This window comes from Eurosta solidaginis, chromosome X, assembly GCF_040869045.1.
Source record: "Eurosta solidaginis isolate ZX-2024a chromosome X, ASM4086904v1, whole genome shotgun sequence".
Taxonomy (NCBI): Eukaryota; Metazoa; Arthropoda; class Insecta; order Diptera; family Tephritidae; genus Eurosta; species Eurosta solidaginis.
Genome location: NC_090324.1, coordinates 64,715,087 through 64,737,571, shown reverse-complemented (window position 1 = coordinate 64,737,571; position 22,485 = coordinate 64,715,087). Strand labels below are relative to the sequence as shown.

The 22,485-nt window shown below is 38.1% G+C and overlaps 1 protein-coding gene across 4 annotated transcripts in view; it reads right to left on the bottom strand.

Annotated features, from left to right (window-relative positions):
• Positions 1 to 6,915: 6,915 nt before the first annotated feature.
• The window catches only part of LOC137234645 (uncharacterized), a 359,902-nt gene continuing 344,332 nt past the window's right edge, over positions 6,916 to 22,485 (bottom strand). For 3 of the 4 annotated variants that reach the window (XM_067758100.1, XM_067758102.1, XM_067758101.1), the window contains 2 exons: positions 12,334 to 12,548; positions 6,916 to 12,265 (listed from right to left, as the gene is read on the bottom strand). In XM_067758100.1, coding sequence (XP_067614201.1) covers positions 8,307 to 12,265; positions 12,334 to 12,548 — 4,174 coding nt within the window. In that variant the 3' untranslated portion in view covers positions 6,916 to 8,306. The remainder of the gene's footprint in view (positions 12,266 to 12,333; positions 12,549 to 22,485) is intronic. The other variant, XM_067758103.1, reaches the window with a different exon arrangement.

Below are 22,485 nucleotides of genomic sequence, written 5' to 3'. Positions count from 1 at the left end.
CAACAACAAAAATTGAGGAGAAACCCGAAACATCGCATATAGTTACGAGCACAGACTTGAACATAATTTTGGCGGCAATATCTGCTCAAACATTGATAGTGTCATCTCAACTGGCAGAACAGAAGACATATATGGCATCGCAACTGGAAGAACAGAAGACATATATGATATCTCAGTTGGCTCAGCAGTTGAAAGCGCAAGAGGGTCGCATATCATCGCAGTTGGAGGGTTTTAGGGAACGACAAGATAAAATGGAGGCTGAGGTGGATGCTTTGAAAGATCGGATTCAGGAGTTACAATTGAACCGTCCAATCACTTCAGCGTCTATTCTGAAGGTAAAATCACCAACGTTTGATGGCTCTGTTTCTTTCCAGATATTTAAGCTTCAATTTGAGAAGACGTCAGCAGCGAACAACTGGAATGCCGAATATAAAGTTGCAGCATTTTTCTTGGCTTTAAAAGGACCAGCTGCTGAGAACTTACAGACCATCCCAGAGTACGAACGTAACAGTTACGAAGCATTGATGGCTGCTGTAGAACGAAGATACGAAAGCGAACACAGGAAACAGATATACCAAATATAATTGCAAAACCGCTACCAAAAAGCTAACGAGACTTTGCAGGAGTTTGCTTCGGACATTGAAAGAATTGCTCATCTTGCAAATGTGGATGCACCCGTGGAATACACGGAAAGAGTGAAGATTCAGAGCTTTATAAATGGCATACGGGACGTCGAAACGAAGCGGGCCACATACGGGAACCCAAAGCAAACATTTTATCAAACGGTATCCCATGCATTGACTCAGGAAACGGCGTCACTATTGAGTAAACCAGCATACAAAGCTCATCGTGTGGACGTATAAAGGCCAGAGTGGGTAGATACAATTTTGGAAGATCTGAAGGGATCACAACAGAAAAATTCCGGAGTTATTAAATGTTTCAAGTGCGGTAACCCAGGTCACATTGCACGTCATTGCAGTAGCAATTCCAATAGTTCCAACAATGTGGGTGGCCGTAAACGCAGAGCTGAAGGAGATGAGCAAATCTCTAAGTCCACTCAATCGCTAAACTAAAGCGAGTCAGCCGCAAGGGGCGACAGCTGGCTCCCCCAATTGAATGCCCCATAATCTCTATCTCGCAAATCGGAAGAAGGTCAAACAGTCTTTCTGTAGGAGGACATGTGGATGGAAAGGAACGTTTACTGATTATAGATATGGGTGCATCTCATTCCATTATTCGAGCGGATTTAGACAACAAGAAGATAAGACCATTGCATGGAGCAAGATTGCGTACAGTCACTGGAGAAGACATCACGGTTCTAGGAGAAGTATCATGTGAAGTCGCAATTGGGAACGTCGCGGTAGTACACAATTTTATAGTGGCAGAAATTGTTGATGAAATCATAATCGGAGTGGACTTCTTAATCGACCAAGGCATCAAGATCGATATGCAAAGCAAGATGATGCGATACAAGAACATGGATGTGCCACTTAATTTCGGCTACGAGAGAGGCTACAGCAGTAAACGAGTGATGGTGGAAGAGAATCAGCAAATACCACCAAAATCAGAAGCAGTCATCTCGGCAAAGGTCGATGGAGATTGTGGGACAAACAAATTGTGGGTTGTCGAAGCAGCAAACAAATCAACACCGAATGTTCTTGTAGGAAAAACCCTGGCTATGACAAAACAAGATGGACGTATTCCGATAAGAGTAATCAATGACTTACCAATCAAACTTACCAAAGGAGCTATATTGGGAAGATGTCAAGAGGCTGATGTAATTATTAACTGTGAGCAGCTCCAGGAGCACGTTCCAACCAGCAACAATGATCTTTCAAATGACATCATGGCATGGACGGAGGGGCTAGAGGAAGATTATCAGAGTAAAGCAAAATTACTGCTTCTAAACTACGCGAATATATTTGACCAGGATGGCTCCAAACCAGGCCGCACCAAAGTTGTGAAAAATCAAATTGACACTGGAGGTGCGAGGCCGATCCGTCAAGCTCCTCGAAGTGTTCCACTTGTGAAGCGGGAAGTTTTAAGTCAAATCGTGCAAGAAATGACCGACAGTGGCGTCATCAAACCATCAGCTAGTCCATGGAGCTCAGCCGTGGTACTTGTGAAGAAGAAGGATGGAAAAATGAGGTTTTGCGTGGACTACCGGAAGTTGAATGCCGTAACGAAAAAGGATAACTACCCATTGCCAAGAATTGACGATACTCTGGACTCCCTATCTGGTACGAAATGGTTTTCCACACTGGACTTGAAAAGCGGCTACTGACAAGTGGATGTGAAGGAGGAAGACAAAGAGACGATCCGACTTAGGTGGATGGCAGTGTCACGAATATTAGAATCACTAAGTGATACTCACATCACATCTCTAGGGTGATTCTAAGCAGTATGTGCGTAAATAAATAAATCATTATGTACACATAACGACAAGCAATATTTACATACACGCAGCGGGAAATACACATAAACACATTAATCGTCGTTTAGCCAAATGCATACAAGGCAGCGAAGAGATAAATCACACACAGATGTACATAGTTAGTCAACAGTCAAAGTATTACTCACATATATACACGCATATGCCTATGTGTAAGTCTATAAACTACAAATTGGTATACATATATGTAGTTCAATTACTAGGGTAAACAAGTAGAACATTCTACAAGGAGAAACATCTGCAATATCGCAACGATACAGAAAAGAGTATAAAGCGGCAAAAGCGGAGTAGTCTGACTTGAGTTTGATTTAAACACGATAACAGTTGTGAAGTATAAGTGTTATTCAAAGTAGTCTAATAAAGACTGTTTTGCATTATTAAATATTTGATTTATTTATTCGACAATTTAGCGATACAAACGTAAGAAGCAAGTAGAAAATAAGCAGAGTTACAGTAAATTCGTTACAATATTATAATCACATATGTATATAGATTTTCAGGAGGATTGAAATAAATCATAATTTTTTATTACGTTTAACTAACATCTTTTATTGTATAGGCGAACCCATTCGATGAGTTATACTCCAGCTGTACACCCTACCAACGGGTTCGTTACAATTGGCGCCCGAGCAGAGACCCTTATACATATAAGGGGACATATATTTTATTTCACCGGAATATATAACAAAACAACATGGTCAAGGTAAATTGGATTTATTATCTGGTGAAGGAAGATCTTTTGACATACGCTTTTTTGACATACGTTTCGCAGAGTTGGAAACAAACCATTCCAAAACAACATTAACGGCTAATCAACGAGGTCAAGGCAACAGTGGAACCGCTTCTGGAAGTCGACCAGCGACCCCGGTCAAAAACATTGAAAGCCTAAGCATACCTACAATACCTAATATGTCATATCAGTTTGCAGGACAACTTACCCAACCTCCGTCTACCGCCTGTGTAATGGACCGAGCACGAAAATGGGGAATTAAGTACGATGGCAAAGGTGACCCACTGAGTTTCGTCGTGAGAGTAGAAGAGCTGGCGGAGGGATATGGAGTGGACCTTAATTCACTCCCGCGACCGCTACCAGAATTATTCAAGGACCGAGCCCTGGTATGGCTGCGAAACAATAATCGTCATTGGAATGAATGGAACAATTTTAAACACGACTTTTTACGACCGAACGCATTCGCATACCTATATGACATCATAATTACAAGTTCAACGCTAGAGGAGCATATTAAACATCTAACGGAAGTGTTTAAACGCCTACGAAAATCAAATCAAATCAACGTCAAAAAGTGCGAATTTTTCAAGAAGCAACTGAATTATCTGGGACATGTCGTAAGCGAAAAGGATATACACACGGACCCAGATAAAGTAGCAGCGATTACGGAATTGCAAGGACCAACAAACGTAAGAGAATTAAGAAGATTTTTAGGTATAGCATCTTGGTACCGGCGATTCGTACCAGAGTTTTCAAAAATAGCACATCCGCTGACAATCATGTTAAAGAAGGGTAATAGATGGAAATGGACTGAAACACAAGAAACAGCATTTCAGACACTGAAGAATTCACTCACCGAAGCACCAGTACTGGCATGCCCAGATTTTACACGAAGATTCACATTTCAAAAAGACGCCAGCGATTTTGGAATAGGAGCAGTCCTCACACAGGAGCTAGACCACGGAGAGCGGGTAATCGCGTACGCTAACCACCGCCTCAACAAAGCAGAAATTAATTATTCACCCACGGAGAAAGAGTGTTTAGCCATTGTATGGGCTATACGCAAAATGCGACCATATCTGGAGGGATACGAATTCACGGTAATCACGGACCACTTATCATTAAAATGGTTGAACGCCATCGAAAGTTCTTCGGGACATATTGCGAGATGGGCGTTGGAGTTGCAACAATACTCGTTCGATGTACAGTACAGGAAAGGTAAGCTGAATGTAGTAGCGGATGCACTGCCACGACAGCCGCAAGACGCACAACTCAACAGACTGGAACACGAAAACGAAACTTCGTGTAAATGGCTTGAAAAAAGGAAGGAGGAAGTTAAACAAAACCCGGAGAAGTTTCCAGACTACATGATTGAAAACGGTCAGCTATATTGGCATATAGCAGTTCACATCGACGATCAAGACGCGGTCCCGTGGAAACTATGTGTAGGGAAACCTCAACGCGGTAAAATATTACAGGAGGTGCACGACAGTCCAAGCGCCGGACACATGGGTATCCGGAAGACAATAGCTCGAGCAGCCACAGGGTACTACTGGCCAGAAATATTTCGCGATATAAAACGGTATGTACAACAATGCCCAACCTGTCAAATTTATAAGCCTAATCAACAGCAAGCAGCGGGGAAAATGTTAACCCAAATTCCAAAAGAACCGTGGGCAACGGTGTGCGCAGATTTCGTTGGACTATTACCACGTTCAAAACACGGCAATACTATGGTTCTAGTATTTCTAGATCGTTTCACCAAGTGGGTAGAGATCGTACCATTACGCAAGGCATCAGCGGGTAGCCTCATCAAAGCATTTAGAGACCGTATATTATCACGATTTGGAGTTCCGAAGGTCATTATTACAGACAACTGCGCCCAGTTCACGAGAAGGCAATTCAAGAGACTCCTTCAGGACTATGGAGTAAAGCACCAATTAACAGCACCCTATACACCACAAAAGAACCCAACGGAGAGGGCAAACCGAAACATCAAACTGATGTTAGCACAATTCACGGGAAAAGAACAACGCAATTTAATGTTAGCATTAAATTCGAGTGTGTGCGAGGAAACAGGGTACAGTCCGGCATTCTTGGTACAAGGGCGAGAGCCACGGATCCCAAACGCCCTACACGACGAGCGAACATTTGGCACAGGCGAGGCCACAACAACGGCAAATGAAAAAGTAGCTAAAATGAAGGAGATATTTCAAATGGTACGAAGAAACCAGCAATGTGCGTCGGCAGAACAGGCACGACATTATAAATTGTGGAGAAGGAACTGGAATCTGGCGATAGGTGACAGAGTTTTGGTAAAGGAAAACCATCTGTCTAAGGCAACCGACAACTTTGCGTTCAAAATAGCATCAAAATTCAGCGGGCCCATAGAATCACGAATTTTATTTCGCCAGTCATCGTCGAACTGGACAAAACGTTTCTTTGCATCCAGAAATCCAGGAAACTTCAAGAAGAGCCCTAAGTTTTTAATTATTTGTGTTTTGTGCGTTGCTTATAGATTGAAGCAATTAAAGCGGGTGTGTTCAAAGTCAGATGTAGACGCAACGCAAGTGCCAAAACGACTCAAAAGTCACCTTAAGCTAAGTTGCTTCACGTGTTATTTATCATTATTAATTAAAAGTGTTGGATCTCATAAGAAGCTAAACTTAGGCAAGATACACACGAGACATAGCTTCGTAGACGCGTACAAAATATGGAATGCAGCTACGATTTTCTACGCCTCAAGATTTCTTATACTGTACCTAATACGCGTCTATGAAGATACGCCTCGTGTGCATCTTCCCTTAGATTATTTTCAAAGAAAAAATGTTTTGTTTTTTAAACTTTGCTAATATTCACATACATGTCTACTACTATGGCTGTCGCTTCCATACTACTATTCCATTATTTAAAAAAAAATTAGTTCTGAAAAATGCAACCTTGCCACATGAGTTCTCAACCACGGTTGCCACACCATGTTTTCATTTAGGACCAAAATGCATCGAAAAAAAGACCAGATTTAAAAAAGGACCAAATTTTAGGTTTTTTATTGGTATACAAACAATAGGAATGTTTCAATGGTTTAATACATAAAATTTTAATGAAGTAGAAACTTGGTTTTAATTCAAACTGCACAAACAAAAATAAAGTGCACATTTAGGTATTATGTGTTCACATTTCTAGGATTAGTCTATGTCTTTCACCAACCAAACGTTGTGAACCTAGTTTTGCTTGATTGCAATGGAATAAAGTGCATAGCGCAGTTAGGTTAAAAAATTTGCAAACTCAGTAAATCGTAAATAAAACTAAGCAGTGATGTTAATGCTATTTTTATAGATGTTTACTTTTTCTCTAATACTTTAAACTTCATACCAGAGCCTAGATTCAGTAAGTGTGAGTTGGAAGTCAGACTAAAAATCAAGCGTCTTAAACGTTTCAACTGTGTAATAACTGAATACCGATCGAAATATCTAACCACTAAAACAAGTATTTTTTCTGATAAATCCGTTGTTTCATCAAAAATTAATGACAATGTGTTTGCCCGGACATTCAACACTTCCATTTTTAATGCCTTACCTAAATTATCTACCGGGTGAAATGTCATTGTTCTGCTACATTTTATAGATAGAGCAATTTTCGTGGTAAGAATTCCATTGAAGTGTAAATTGTTTAGGTATTTCAATTATTTTATACGATGTTTAATGATTAAGTTGAAACACGACTTTTCTAGTCTTTAGATTTACCGGAAGTGCCGGCTACCATATTTATTTTCAAGGTTGCCCTCTATTTTCATATCGCTAGTTTTACAATATTTACAATAGGGTTGCTTAACTTCTAACAACTTAAGCTACATTTACATAATGGGTTTACAGAAGTAAATTGAAAATTATTTGCCAAAAATTTTATTAGCAGTATTTTGAATTTTTGTTTCAGTGAAAAAGAAATAAAAGTACCAAATCCGTGCCGAAGAAGAACCAAAATTGAGAAAAAGGGACCAACGGACCATATGGGGTTGAAAAGGGCCATTTTTTGTTCAAATGGACTGAGGTGGCAACCGTGTGCAAGTTTCCACAATAAATACATACACATATAAGTACTTCGACATTACGAAATACATTGTCGCGTTGTAAGCCAAAGTATATTTGCATAAAACCTTTTTGACCACCACAATACCACAGATTAAGTGTAAAATTTCACAAAAATAATACATTTTTTTCCAAAAATCACACCGAATAACTGCAGTCCTTTGTAAGAATTTAGAAACAATGAGAATGGCAAACACGAACGAGTATGAAATATGTCAAAACGTATATGCACATGGTTGTATTTCAATGCACGAAAATGCTTAAAAACGCATGAAATTGTTAAACTAAAGTTTAAAAAAAAATGTTAAAAACTTTAGTATAAATAAAAAGCTTGTTTTAATAACAACAAATACGCCTTATACTATTTATAATCAATTAATAATGTTTATCTCCCTTTAAAATTTAAGCTAAATAATCTAAAGTTTTTTTTGAAATTGAGTCGAGAACTGTGCGTGTAAATGTGCGAATTTCACCGATCAGCAGTTAGTTGCGCTAATTGGTAAAATTTACAATGATCGTAATATCTCAGAAATGATAGGAGAAATTTTTAAAATCGTGTATGACAGATGTTTTTCGGACGCAATCACGGAAAACCGATGTGACTCACAATCACAAATCACGTTGTTCCTCAAAAATCATGGGTTCGGAAAATATTGGGTAGGTGTAGTAGAAACGGAAATCAGCCAAAAATGTGGTGAAGTAGCTGCACTGTTGACACTTCCCTAGGAAAACTTGAAGGAGCGACTTTCGTTAAATGTAGCAGAACCTTACTAACTGACTAAGAAATGGCTAAAAGGTTTCCCAGCTTTTTGGCTTATGAGCAACTGCTCATAAAGTTCATTCAAGCAAATTATTGTTATATTATGTTTTCTTTATTTAGTTTTTTATTTGTTTCAGAGCATACGAAATAATTTAAGTTTTCTTACTTTATGTATACAGATTTTTTTTTTTTGGCAAATATTAAATAGCAGATAACAATTATCATAGACATAGTATGTAGACTTCAGTGCTCACTGTATGCAAAGGCAGTTTTCAACTTTCAATTACGTATAGAAGCGTTGTGTATACCTATTCCCTGCGCATTGTTAATATCGTCAATGGCTCGAAATCGTACAAATCCTTGCATAGCGACAAGCTCTGCACGATCATCACTACAACCCAGAACAGACCCTATTGTGCTAGAAATACTGGCAGTGTATGCATTTGATTCAGATGGGCGTAAAATGGGGTTTGAAGTTAAAACTGTTGTTTCTTGTTTTTGTTGCTCTTCGTTTTGCTTTAAGCTAGAATATCGTGGTTGACTGGTAAAGCTGTTTAGCGATTCAAATGTTTTGGAATGTGTTCCATTTTTGCGTTGGATTTTGCCGAAAACATATTCTCCCGAACTGCTATTGCTCTCAGTTATGGTTTCATTTATACGCCCTCGACTGGTACAATTTGATGTGCGGTTACTATTTATGGTATTTGAAAACTCTTTAAAAGCGATTATATGAGAGCAATCTACATTATTACCTGCACATATAACGTCATTTTTAGAGCTTTGGATCTGATGAGACTGACTTTGCTGGTGTGTAATTTTGCGGTCAAGAGATAAACGAGTAAAACGTTCATGTTCGCGACCAGGATTATGATCACGTTCACGTTCAAGAGACATACTTGCGCTATTGACGCATTTATTACTCTGTTGGTGTTCACAGGTTACAGCTTTTGAATGTCCATCAGATGCGTGCTCAGCTAGTGCATTTGGCGATGCAGCTGGTAAAAACGTGGTGTCGGAGCCACGGATTATACCTACACCGTTAACATTACAGTCCTCGATACTGTTTGAAGTTCCAATTTTATGTATACCATTGCAGACGCCATGATTAAAAGAGTTATATGCTCCACAGCGACTCGCATTGGGGTTAGTGGATTTATCTGGATTCTCATACGTATTGCAATTTGGGTGTATGATCTTGGGATTTTTACCACTGTAACTGTCTAAAACCCTCGGTGCCACCAACCCGTGATGAGACTCTAACCAATAATCGTTTGGCTTGCCGCCACTGTTTCCAGCAACGCCACTTCGCATTGCGATTTCTGCGTTATTAAAATTATAAATAGATCCATTTGCAGGACTCAAGGGTTCAGAATAGCAACTTTCACTTTGTATTAACAATATTTGCTGTTGAGATACCGCAGACGAGCCTGAACCTCCACTACTACTAGCCGTTGTTGAAGGGGCTGATGTTTTTGGGAAATTTCGATCTCCACTGTCGTTTGCTGCACCAAAACCCGAACTACTCACGGAACAGTGCAACTCTATATTTGGATTTTCATAGTGATCAGTGGATGCATCTCTGTAGTAATCTGTATTTCTTCGCCTTCCCTTAGTGTAACATCCGCTGCCATCTCCTGTCAATGTACCCTTCGAATAATATTCATTTGCATTATGATTGGTATTGTTGCTGCTAAGAGAACCAGAGTCGTATGGTCGCTGATATGTAGGCTGAGTCAACATCTGACAATCACCTGCGTTTCGGTTTCCAATGGTGCTATTTCCTACACTTAGCAGTTGAGACTGTCTGTTGCCAGAGAGGGAATTTAATGCAAACGTATCATCATAAATAAGTTTTCCAGTTCGCATAGTGTACATATGAAGATTTGTATTTGCATTACAAACGGCTGGATAATCAGTTTCAAATTGCTCCTGGCTGGAAGTGGACGTACATGGTAAAAAGAAACCTGCCACATTTGAATGATTGTGGTGAAACTGATGGTGAATATGCTTCTCTCGATTGCTAGTAGCGATTCTACTACCAAACGCAACACCGTGGCCAAAATTTTCGCCGGATAATCCATAATGCGTGTCCCTGTTGCTCATTGTTGTAGCTCCCGAGACCATAGCACTACCACTTCCAGTCTCCAGACCAGCTACCCACGATAGTAATATAATTATAGCTATTTCGATTAACCGCAACGAAAACTGATAGCTCCATTGAAGCCAATCGATCTCAGCAGTCACCTTCTGTATGGGCGGTCTTGTTGTTGATATACTAATAGCTCCAAATATTTGTAAAGCAGCCAAGAGAACAAACAGGAAAGCAGTCGCTATAGTTATGTGTATAGCATAGGACAGATTTTGATATCCGTGTATGTAATTTTGTGACTTGTTCCGAAGTATTTGTTTTAATACGCGATAGAGATAAAGATACAAAAATCCCAAAAATAAACACATAAATATGTAAATAATTTGACATAAAAGTGATAATACTCTGGGCGGTAATGTTCCGCTTACCGCGAAAGAGGGTGCACCTGCAGCGGATTGCAACACTAGAGATGCCTGTGCATTGTCATTAACTGCCGATGTCACAAAATTAGATGTGGACACAGTAGTGATTTCATGCTGATTTTGCTGATGGTGATGGTGAATTTGGCGTCGATAAAGCTGTTGCTGCTGTTGGTACAACAGCTGATGGTGCATATGATTGTTAAGGGTATAGGATTCTACATAATGAAGTGTAATACAGAGCACAACATGCACACCGCAGCCTATTGTGACCGTAAGTGGGCGTATGAGTACTGAATATCGATTGGTTTTATGGTTACATGCTTTTAAAAATAGATATAACATTAAAACCGAAAAAGAGATGGTTAGAAATGTTGCCGGCATATATAACAACAGCTCGGAAACAAAAAAGTTAAACGTGGCATGGATATTGTAAGCATCATAACATAGATAAAATATACGCAACGAGCATATCAAGATCAAAATGATATGAATACAGATGAAATATGATTGGGAGAAGAGGTGTGTCAACTTATTGTATGTAAGCAATTTATAGAACGAATAAACTGCTAGTATAGTAAAAAGAATTACGGAAAAATAAATATGAATATTCCATGCAACTGCCCAGGTAGAATGTGATACGGAAGCAGCTACTGAAGATGATGTTGAAGACGCAGTTCCATTTTCACTGTTACCATTCATCGATTTCGCTAAAATTTTTGGATTCTTCCCCAATGTCGCACTGGTCATTGTTGAAGTTGTTGTCGTGGTTGCGGCAATCGGCGAATCCGCTCCTCCAAATACTTCTATTTCAGCCGCCGTTACCGAAGAGGAACCGGAAGCTTTCGAAGACATGCTTTGTCCCTTATTAGACTTCTCGTATGACTTTGTATTTAATTTGTATTCAATGGAGGCATTTCTTTCTACAGTCGCAGCGGAAATACTTTTGCTTTTGTTTATATTGGAGGTACTTGATAATCCATTATCTTCACCATTTTCAATCTGCAGCTTATTAGTGCTATTAAAAGTAACCATCGGTGGTGATGGAGAAGTCTTAAATGTAACAATCGGACGAGAGGTGGCCTGTTTTAAAAGCACCTCAGGTATTTCACCATTTTTACCATTAGACCCGCTTAAAATACGTCGTATGCCAGGCAAAACTTCTTGATCAGCACTGTGTTTTCGGGTATGATCGTTGTTTAGCTGTAGAGTTTCCTGCGAGCCGTTATGCAAGTTCTTGATGGAATCTGTTGATAATATATCTACACTACTAGCATTTAGGCTGAAATGTTTTGCATAAGCGTAACCATCTATACTTTCCGAGGGCGTGTTAAGAGCTTTTTTGAGATCTTTATCTGTGAATGTACCAATACGTATGTTGGCGGTACTCTTGTTTTCACCAGTTGACAAGGCGATATTCGGCCCAACTTGTGCGTGTCTAGTGCCTGTAGATGGCAATAAATCCGATGGACGATAGGGTACGCGTTCTTGGCCCGGCATTAAACTCGGTGGTGGTATTGGGCGCCTGTTTATATATGAGCCAGTGTTAGCAATAACGCCCTCATTATTTGTGCCACGCAAAGTTGGTTTGTCAGCAAAAGGACTTTGATATTCTGGAGGTAATGGCGGTGTAAAAAATGAACGTGCTGGTGGAGAGTATGAAGGTATATCACCAGGGTACATCGGTATGGTAGGTAATTGACCAATATTTTTTTTGATAGCATTTGACACTGTAAATGATATAAAATATTTAAAGATCATTATTTAAAATCTATATTAATATATTGCATATAATTACATGTTGGTAAAGGCGTCGTATTAAACGCATGCTGCTGACGATCACGTTCATGATTATAATGCTTATTCGGGTTGGGGTACATTGGGTTATTATTACTTTTTAATATGTCAGCATTTGGGGCAGATGTTGGCAAAGCATGATCACGTTCCAAATCCAATTCATAATTCCGAAGATGAATACTTACTTCTTGATTGTGAGATGACCGCTCGGCATACCTACGAGAACGAAAAATATTTCATTTGTAAACGAATTTTTAGAATATAAGAAGCATAAAAATGTAAATTAATGTGTCGCAATATGTCAGATAAAATTTTATTTTTTTGATATTTTATGGATTTATTTAATAAGAAGCCAGTGGGTTGAGTCTCATGAGTTAAAAGTTGGCGGAAATAGATGTCTTTGCATATTTTTGTTTTTAAATGAACAGGAAATATAGTCGTCGACTAACTTTCATACAGAACGGTTGTATTTCTAATATATCTCTCTGTTAATTCATTTTCGCAGTGCAGTTATACACCAACAACTACAGTTGGATATATGGGGAAATCCGCCAAACTTTGATTTTTTTGAGAAAAACAATTTTTTTTGAAACATGGTATCACGCAAATATCTTTTTGTTAGGAACATTGAGGGATAAATTGGAGCTATAGTGCATCGCCGTTAAATATACATTTATTCCAACACTTCTGTACCGATTACATCGAAACTTTAACAAAATATGGAAATATATGTGAAATTTTTTTGATACACGAGACCCGGTTTTTTAGATATCGGTAAAAATATAAAACCGAATAACCGCCAAATATTTTTTACTGCAAAGTTTGCAACACATTTATTTTAACAGCTTTCTACCGATTCTTTTGAAACTTTAAAAACGTATAGATATGTGAACGAATTATGTTTAGGTAAAACAAGTTTTAATACCCGAGATTTGGAGATATTGATAAAAATATAAACCCGGAAAACCTTAAATTTGTTTACTTATTTAAACACTTCTTAACCGATTGTGTTAAAATTTCATCAGGATTTACATATCTATGTGGGGTATATTTAGGTAAAATTTTGTTGATACCCGAAACCCGGTTTTAAAGATATCGGCAAAAATATGAAACCGGGTAACCGTCAAATATTTCATATCCGTTTGTTAATTTTTTCTCTACACTACAGTAGTAGGTCCTATTAAGGTGGCAGACACACTATAGCAAACAACAATATTATATATTAAATAATTTATACCTCATTTATTGGCAATTTAATACCGCAAAAAAAATTTAAAGCAGCGTCCGGTTCCGAGAAACGGGAGTGTCTGCTAGCTTAAGACTCAAGCCAGCAGACACTTCGTGAAAACACGACCCACATCTTCCGAACGACTTGGATAGTTGATACTACATTTATTGGCAATTTAATACCGCAAAAAAAAATTTAAAGTTGGCTTGAGTCTTAAACTAGCAGACACTCACTTTTCTCGGAACCGGACGCAGCTATACATTTTTTTCTGTGGTATTAAATTGCCAATAAATGTAATATAAACTATTCAAGTCGCTCGGAAGCTGTACGTCGTGTTTTCACGAAGTGTCTGCTGGCTTGAGTCTTTAGCTAGCAGACACTCCCGTTTCTCGGAACCGGACGCAGCTTTAAATTTTTTTTTGCGGCATTAAATTGCCAATAAATGAGGTATAAATTATTTAATATATAATACTGTTGTTTGCTATAGTGTGCCTGCCACCTTAATAGGACCTACAGTAGTATACCATCAATTGCCTCATCTTCGAATATTCACGCAAGTAAAGTTATTGATGTTTGTACATGGGGCAAATATACGAAAGTTTCGTCACAAATTGGCAATCGTCAAAAAGTGTAGACATTTTTTTTTTTTAATTTTTGTACCAAATTTGTGTTCTTTTCATTTACTTTTAAATAAAACCTGGTTTCAAAAAAAAAATTTTTTTTCTACACTTTTTGAAGATTGCCAATTTTTGTCGGAAATTTCGTATATTTGCCGCATGTACAAATATCAATAACTTTCCTTGCGTGAATATTTCAAGATGAGGCAATTGATGGTATACCACTGTGGTGTATAGAAAAAATTAACAAACGGGTATGAAGTGATAGAATTAAAATTGTAGCTGTGCCCACAAAAAAACATGCTCCTGAAAAAAATTTATGCAACCAAGTGCTTCCACTTTTCTGCCTCTACCTTTAAAACTGAAAGGGGCACATCGAATTTGAAGTCCCAGGTATTTTTAGTCCATAATCCAAATTTCAATACTCAGTTGCCTCAAAAATCTATAAGCACAAAACTGTCAATATTGAAAATGACAAAAAAAAGTATCGCTACTTTGATTGATGATAGTTTTGGATATTGGAGGGTCACATTAATTTTGCTCATACTTTTAGAATCTCCGTCTAAAAACAACATTCAGTTTAAATTCCATAGCGTTTCAGCGATGCCTCAAAATTTTATCGAAAAAATTAAAAAAAAAATCAAGGGTGTCGCTTGAAAAAGTGTAAAAATCGACGTTTTTTACGTTTCGAAGTTCTGCAAAAACTTACTATGAACTATCTTGATTTTTAAAATCATCAGATCGGATAGTCAAAAGGTCAAACTTGATGTCCTTGTACTTTTTTCTGGCTTTAAGTTTTTTGCCCGTGTGTAAAACCCGAGTATCCAAAAAAGTAAAAGTTTTTGGGATTTGCCCATATGTATACACATTTTTCTTTATAATTTTTTGTTTTTTTTGCAAACAACCCACGTGCCTTACTAATAGTACAAATTAATATTATCTTACCATGTCTACTAGAAGCTAAGATGCAGGGGATAGTAGGTTCGCAGCCCTACCCTCTAGCCCAAAACGCAAAAAAAAAAAAACACCAATAATCCGTGACGAGTTCCCTGAGCTACTATACAATGTGGAAAAATGAATAGAGTGTGTTGTGAGATGTCAATGAGTGAATGCATGAATGCTTCTTTATTCAAATACTGTCAGCTTATTTATACTAAATTATTCTAAACATATTCTTACATACATATTTACTTTAAGCATACATGCTTACATACATATTTACCTTAAGTATACATACTTACATACCTACATACAACTCGACACAAAATATGTAACTACACATCTGTGTTGAGCTGTGACTTCTGTGGGAAATGCAACGTCCACAAATTTGCCGGAATGCAAATTTGGTTTGGTCGTGCGTTGTACACACACCTGTATTAAATCGCGTGAATAGCTATGTACAATTAGTAGATGCCTTTTTTTGTGTTGATGAAAATTTAGACTCTTTTTGTTATAGGGTAGCATATTAACTGATTTACTTATTTGGCATTGAAATTGTTGGCGGGTTAAACTACACTACGTACACCCAGAATCATAGTATCGAATCCGAAATTCGTTGTTATTGCTTGAGCAAATGAACAAAAAACACTACCGAATTACTCGTGTTTCGCTGTTCAGAGATCTCTGAACGTAATTAGCAAGTATATTGAGCAAATATCCGAGCTTAGAGACGGTATCCTCCTTTTTCTGGCCAAAGACACCGCTACAGCAGAAAAGTTCATCGCCCCCAAACAAAATCCGGGTATATGCGAAATTAATTGTAAATATCATGACAACCTCAACTTCGTAAAAGGAACAATATTCGCGCCGTTCCTAAAGTCACTACCAGAGGACGAAATAGTTAAAGACCTAGCATCTGAGGGGTAGTGAACGTTTTCATGTTCACTAGAGTGATAGAAAATAAAACCACTCCGGCGGTGTTATCCTACTTACTTTTGATGCATTCAAACTTGGTATAAGGGCAAGGTAAGAGAGTATCTCCCAAACCCCACGCGTTGCAAATCGTGCCAGCTTTTAGGCCACACAATGAAGCACTGTAAGAACGCACCATTATGTCAAATATGTAGCTTAGGTGTACCAATTGCACAGTCAAAGTCCAAGCATCTTCTCTCGATGTCTACAAAACTATCGTGACCCAATTAGAACTAAAGAACACAGAGTTATTTACATATAAATCAAAACAAGAACGTTCATTTAAAGTAGTTCTTAAAAATATGCACTTTTCGATAGATAAAAAATAAATCGTAGACGCACTCAAAAATGTTGGCCTTTCTGTTACGAACGTATGGAACATGAAGCACAGAATCACCAAAAAGCCACTACACATGTTCATAATTCAGCTCAAACTCGATACCAACAATAAAGCGATTTACGAAATTAAAAGTTTCTAACATTCAAAAATTGTATTTGAGCCCCCACACCCAAAGAGGGAAATACCCCAATGTGCTAAGTGCCAGCAATATGGTCATACGAAATATTACTGCCGTTGAAAACCGGTATGTATAAAATGTGCCGGTAGCCACATGTCTGCAGAATGTAGTCGAAAATCCAAATATGATGATGTCAAATGCGCTTTATGCGAAGGTAATCGCCCAGCCAATTACAAAGGGTGCGCGGTATATAAAAACTTGCAAGACCTAAAATACCCATCACTGAGGAAAAAAACTCTCCCAAGAGAAATCTAATCAACAAGGTGCATCCTCAAGCCAAGCAAACCCAACTAGCAACACTATATCGTATGCTCAAGCCTTAGAAGGGCCCCTACCCAGCTCAAACTTACAAAACATAAAACACCCATCATTGAGGAAAAAAACTCACCCAAGTACTGTATTCTCACATGGAAAAGAGAAATCCAAACAAGGTGCATCTTTAAGCCAAGTAAACCCAATCATCAACACTATATCTTATGCTCAAGCCCCTAGAAGGGCACCAACCCAGCTCAAACACTAGCAATGCTAACCCAAATAACATAGACCCATCTAACCCAACCCGAAATGGTAGAGAAATGCGAGAAATGATCGCTTTATTGAAACAAGTTATGCTGACACTTCTTGTCACCCTCACTACTAAAAACTGTTCACCCCCGACCCCTTAAAGATCATTATCTGGAATGGCCTTTCCAAGCATTTACTTGAAGTAAAGGCATTACTCCAGACCCACAATATAGACATACTTCGCATATCTGAGACCCACTTCACTGATAAAAGCTACTTTGAAGTCCCTAAATATAAGTTTTATCACACAAAACACCCAGATAACAAAGCACATGCTGGATCAGGTATCCTAATAAGGAGTACTATTAAGCATTGTAATACAAACTCGTACCGCACGAATGCTATCCAACCCACTAATGTTAATGTCGAAGATTCGAATGGCCCAATTACGCTCTCAGCTATCTATAGCCCACCCAGACACGCTATCACATTTCTTTAAAACTCTTGGAAATCGATTCTTAGTTGGCGGTGATTACAACGCCAAACACACCTTCTGGGGCTCTCGCCTTATCACCCCTAAAGGAAGGCAACTATATCAGGCTATTAGCCGTCTCAAACTAACTCCATTCTCTAGTGCAACACCCACATATTGGCCCTCAGAAAAAAATAAACTACCCGACTTGATCGACTTCAGTGTGGTAAAAGGCATATATTCTTCAGAAATAACTTGCAAATCGTGCTTTGAATTGTCTTCTGACCACTCCCCAATATTGGTAACAATTGATAAAAATCTCACATCCACAGCTGATCATTGTAGCCTCTGTAATCGGAAGACTAATTGGGAGTACTTCCGATCTATGATCTCGTCTAATATTGACTTAAAACTATCTCTGGAATCCGACGAAGATATGGCAACAGGTGTATCCACCAAGCTGCTTGGAACTCCACTCCCACCCTCAGCAGGAAAAGACCATAGGCGTTACCCACGAAGTAAAAGCCAAGCTTAAAGAAAAGCGCTTCGCACGGAAAGGTGGCAGCAAACCCGGCATCCCGATGACTAAAAACGATTGAATGCAGTAACTAACGAACTTAAATCAGTTAACAAAGCAGATAAACAAACAATATCATTGCCTACTGCTACTGTTGGTGATTTTAGCAATGCAAACGGGGCTGATAATGATGTGTATATATATATCTGCTGATACTGCTTCTGCCGCTCCAACTGAAATGACGCCGTCCTCTCATGATGCTGCTTCTACCACTAGCGCAGCTAATGCGACGCCAATGCTTGCTAATAAAACTGCAGCTACTGCTAACTCCAGTGAGTGGCACACTGTGCGTAATAAAAAAGGACTAAGCAAAAAAATAAAAATAATAATGTTGAAGTCGCTTCTAATGCTGCCACCGAAAATGCAGCTATTCCGATTCCAATCGATCAGATGAATCAAAACAAAGCGGATGGCGCTTTTAATGACAATGGAAAAACTTCAAACAAAAATAATTCCCGTAAATTAGCTCAACCTTTAGTTATTGGTTCGAGTAACAACACGGAATTACGCGCTGTTTCAAAAAAGAAGTGGTTGCACCTATCGCCGTTTTCGACTTCTGAGACGGCTGATCAGCTGAAAAAGTATATTGCTGAACATACAGGTTTAGAGGAAGCTTCCATAGTTTGCAGTAGCCTTATTAAAAAATTGTTGATCCTAAATCTCTGAGACATCTTAATTTCAAGATTGGCGTTGATGCCAATTCGTATCCGAAGATGCTATTGCCTGAGCTATGGCTAAAAAATATAGTTGTACGACCGTTTAAGTTTACATCAAAAAACGCCGTTCTCCAACCGATGTCCGACAGCAATCTGTTGGATCAGATGTAAAAAGCAATCATTTAAGCATTTATATGCAAAACATGGCTGGAATTAGAACAAAATCTCAGCTTGTGCGGTTATCACATCAAGGGTATGAAGTTTTCGTCATCATAGAGACGTGGTTGAACAAAAGCTTTTTCAACGAAGAATATTTTGACTCCAACTTATACAATGTTTTTCGGAAAAATAGAAACTCTGATCTTACAGGATGTACAAGGGGTGGTGGAGTTCTCATCGCTGTTCATTGCAAACACCATTCTTCTGAGATAATATTGGATAATAATAATCCGTTGCTTGACCAAATTTGTGTTCACATTCAAGGTATCTCGGACTCCGCGTTTATTTGTGCATCTTATATTCCACCGAATAGCATGCATGAGCTATATACCGCTCACGTTGACAATATTATATCATTGTCTCTGAACAAAGTAGGTGGTGACCACCTCTGTGTGTTGGGTGATTATAATCTCTCCAATGTTAGATGGTCACGGACTATTTCAAGCTCTGCCTTAATTGCATGTGAAGTCAATAGTTCTACTGAAAACATGTAGTCGATAGTTTCTTAAGTATTGATATAAAACAAGTTAACTGTTTTCCTAACAGCCTTGATCGAACTTTAGATTTGATATTTCTAAGTAACAACCTAAATTTCACGTTGCATGAATGCACTTCACCTATTATTAAATCGGATATGCATCATGTTCCTCTAATTCTTGATATTGAATTTTATAAATACTCCGTAACTAGTAATGCTACATCAAATTTATCTTTTAATTTCAAGCGGTGTGATTTTTCGAATCTAAACAACCTGTTGCAGCAAGTAAATTGGGATAATTTGCTTTGTAATCTCGATACCACTAATAGTTTTGAGGTATTTAGATCTACCGTTGTGAATGTATGTAAAAGCTGCATCCTGTGCTTTCAAAGAAAAAATACAAAGTTCCTTGGCACAATGCTGTCCTGATGAAACTGTGCAATTTGAAAAATAAATTTTTCCGTAAATTTAAAAACAGTCAAAATAGGGCTTTTTACGATAAGTATAAAGAGTGTGAAAAGAAATTTGCGTGCCTTGATAAATTTTTACACAGAAATTACATTTTAAATTGTGAAGAAAACTTAAAATCAAATCCAAAATCATTTTGGAATTTCGTTAATTCGAAGAAGGCTGTATCTAATATTCCATCATCTATTTTCTTCGGCGACAAAGTGGTTGATACTCCTGCTGAATTGAAGAAAAATGATTATATGAGACTGCAATTGAGTGCAGCGAGTGAGTTGTGACTTAGCCTTCAATTGAGATTAAACGCCTTTGTATAAAGCAAAAATTGGTGTTTCTTCAATTGCAAAACGAAGTGAGATTGTTTTATAATTTCTGGGTTATGAAAACTATCACTGCCTGACAGGAGGTAAAAACCGTAATTGCAAAACTCAAACCAAAAAAAGCTACGACCTTATCAACGGCACTATTCTAAAAAATTTACCCCACGAAGGCATACAATTCTTGACACAATTGTTTAATGCAGTACTAAAAACTCAATTCAAACCCCCACAGTGGAAAGTTTCGCAGATGAAAAAGATTCTGAAATCCGGAAAGCCAGCTGATATAGTTGCATCTTACAGACCTATTAGTCTGCTGCTTATCGTCTCTAAAGTCATGGAAGTTCTCTTCCTTAAGACTCTTGCCCATAATAGACGAGCTTAAAACCATACCACGGAACAATTGAGCAGTCCACAGACTCACCGAGCAAATATACGACGCTTTTGAGAAGAAAAAATACTGCACGGCTGCTTTTCTAGATATTTAACAAGCTTTTAATCGCGTATGGCATGACGGACTACTCTATAAAGTAAAATACACCCTCCCTATAAACTACTTCTTATTTATACAATCATATCTAAAAGATCGTTATTTCTTCGTTAAACAACGTGTGGAGCAGACTGCCCTTTATGAGTGCTTAGCAGGCGTTCCGGAAGGTAGTGTAATCGGCCCAATACTTTATCTACTTTACACGTATGACCTCCCAATAGCAGAAGGCGTTACTATAGGCACGTTTGCCGATGATACTGCAGTGCTGGCAGTTAACCCTAACCCTAGCATGGCTTCATTCAAGCTCCAAGGAAGTTTAAAAAAACCACCCGTTGTCGGAAAGAATGGAGGATCAAATCCAATGAATCAAAATCCGTTCAAGTGACGTTTACTACCGGACGTAACACTTGTACAACCGTTAAACTCAGCGATATTAATTTCTGTTTTTATTTATAGGGCCAATAATTTTTTCACTTTTGTGTCTTATGGAGCTTTTCGGTCGTTGATTTTAAAGCAAAAAACAAGGTTTTTTCTTTTTTCTTCTACATGTTTCGGTGCTATTTTGTACCTTCCTCAGGAAGTCTGTTTATTGGACAAAAAAAATTAAATAATTTATAAACATCGACAAAGTATATGGAATTTTCTACTAAACACTTACATTAATTGTATTTTACAATTTTTCCACTTAAAACATATTATTTTACTGAAATATTTATTTTATTTATTTTCATTCATCGCCGTGGCGTAACTAATATTGGTCCACATCGTCCTTAAAATTTACAGCTTTTTTTATTCTTTGCTGTATTCGAAGGCCTTCCAGTGTCAGTCTTGTTTTTTCTCTTCCTTCTACATCTAAAACTTTTAAATTTTCAAAATCAGCTGAGTGTTGCTTATTAGTTAAGTGTTGAGAAAGCGCAGTTGAGTTTTTTCCTTTTTGGCATCTGCTCTGCGCTCGGTATTTCTGACACCTAAAGCTCTCTTTGTTGTGCCAATGTATATTTTGTTGCACTTTTCTTCAACATTCCCATTGCTCTTTATTTCGTATATGACGTTATGTTGTTGTTCCTTCTCTACTTTGTCTTTTGTTTTGTTTTGTTGTTGTGAATATATTGGCGGCCACCGTGGTGTGATGGTAGCGTGCTCCGCCTACCACATCAAAATTTTAGAAAATAAGGTTTTACAATTAGAAGAAAATTTTTCTAAGCGGGATCACTCCTCGGAAGTGTTTGGCAAGCGCTCGGAGTGTATTTCTGCCATGAAAAGCTCACAGTGAAAACTCATCTGCGTTGCAGATGCCGTTCGGAGTCGGCATAAAACATGTAGATCCCGTCCGGCCAATTTGTAGGGAAAATCAAGAGGAGCATGACGCAAATTGGAAGAGAAGCTCGGCCTTAGATCTCTTCGGAGGTTATCGCGCCTTACATTTATTTATTTTTTTTTTTTATTGAAAATACTTTTTAATGTGTTAGAAGGCTTATGTGCTATTTTTACGTTTTCTTTGTTATAACAATCAGACTTGGCCAGACGCTCTGACAGTTGTGGTACATAAGCCAGCGACTTAAAAATAAATGGTTTCTCGGGGTTTTGAATGTTTTTTGGAAGTTTAGCTTTTTTATTAATTTTTTAATTGTGTTTTTCGGAAAATCGTTATTTCTTAATATTGTGAATATTTCTTTCTTTATTTCATCGTGGTATACTTCG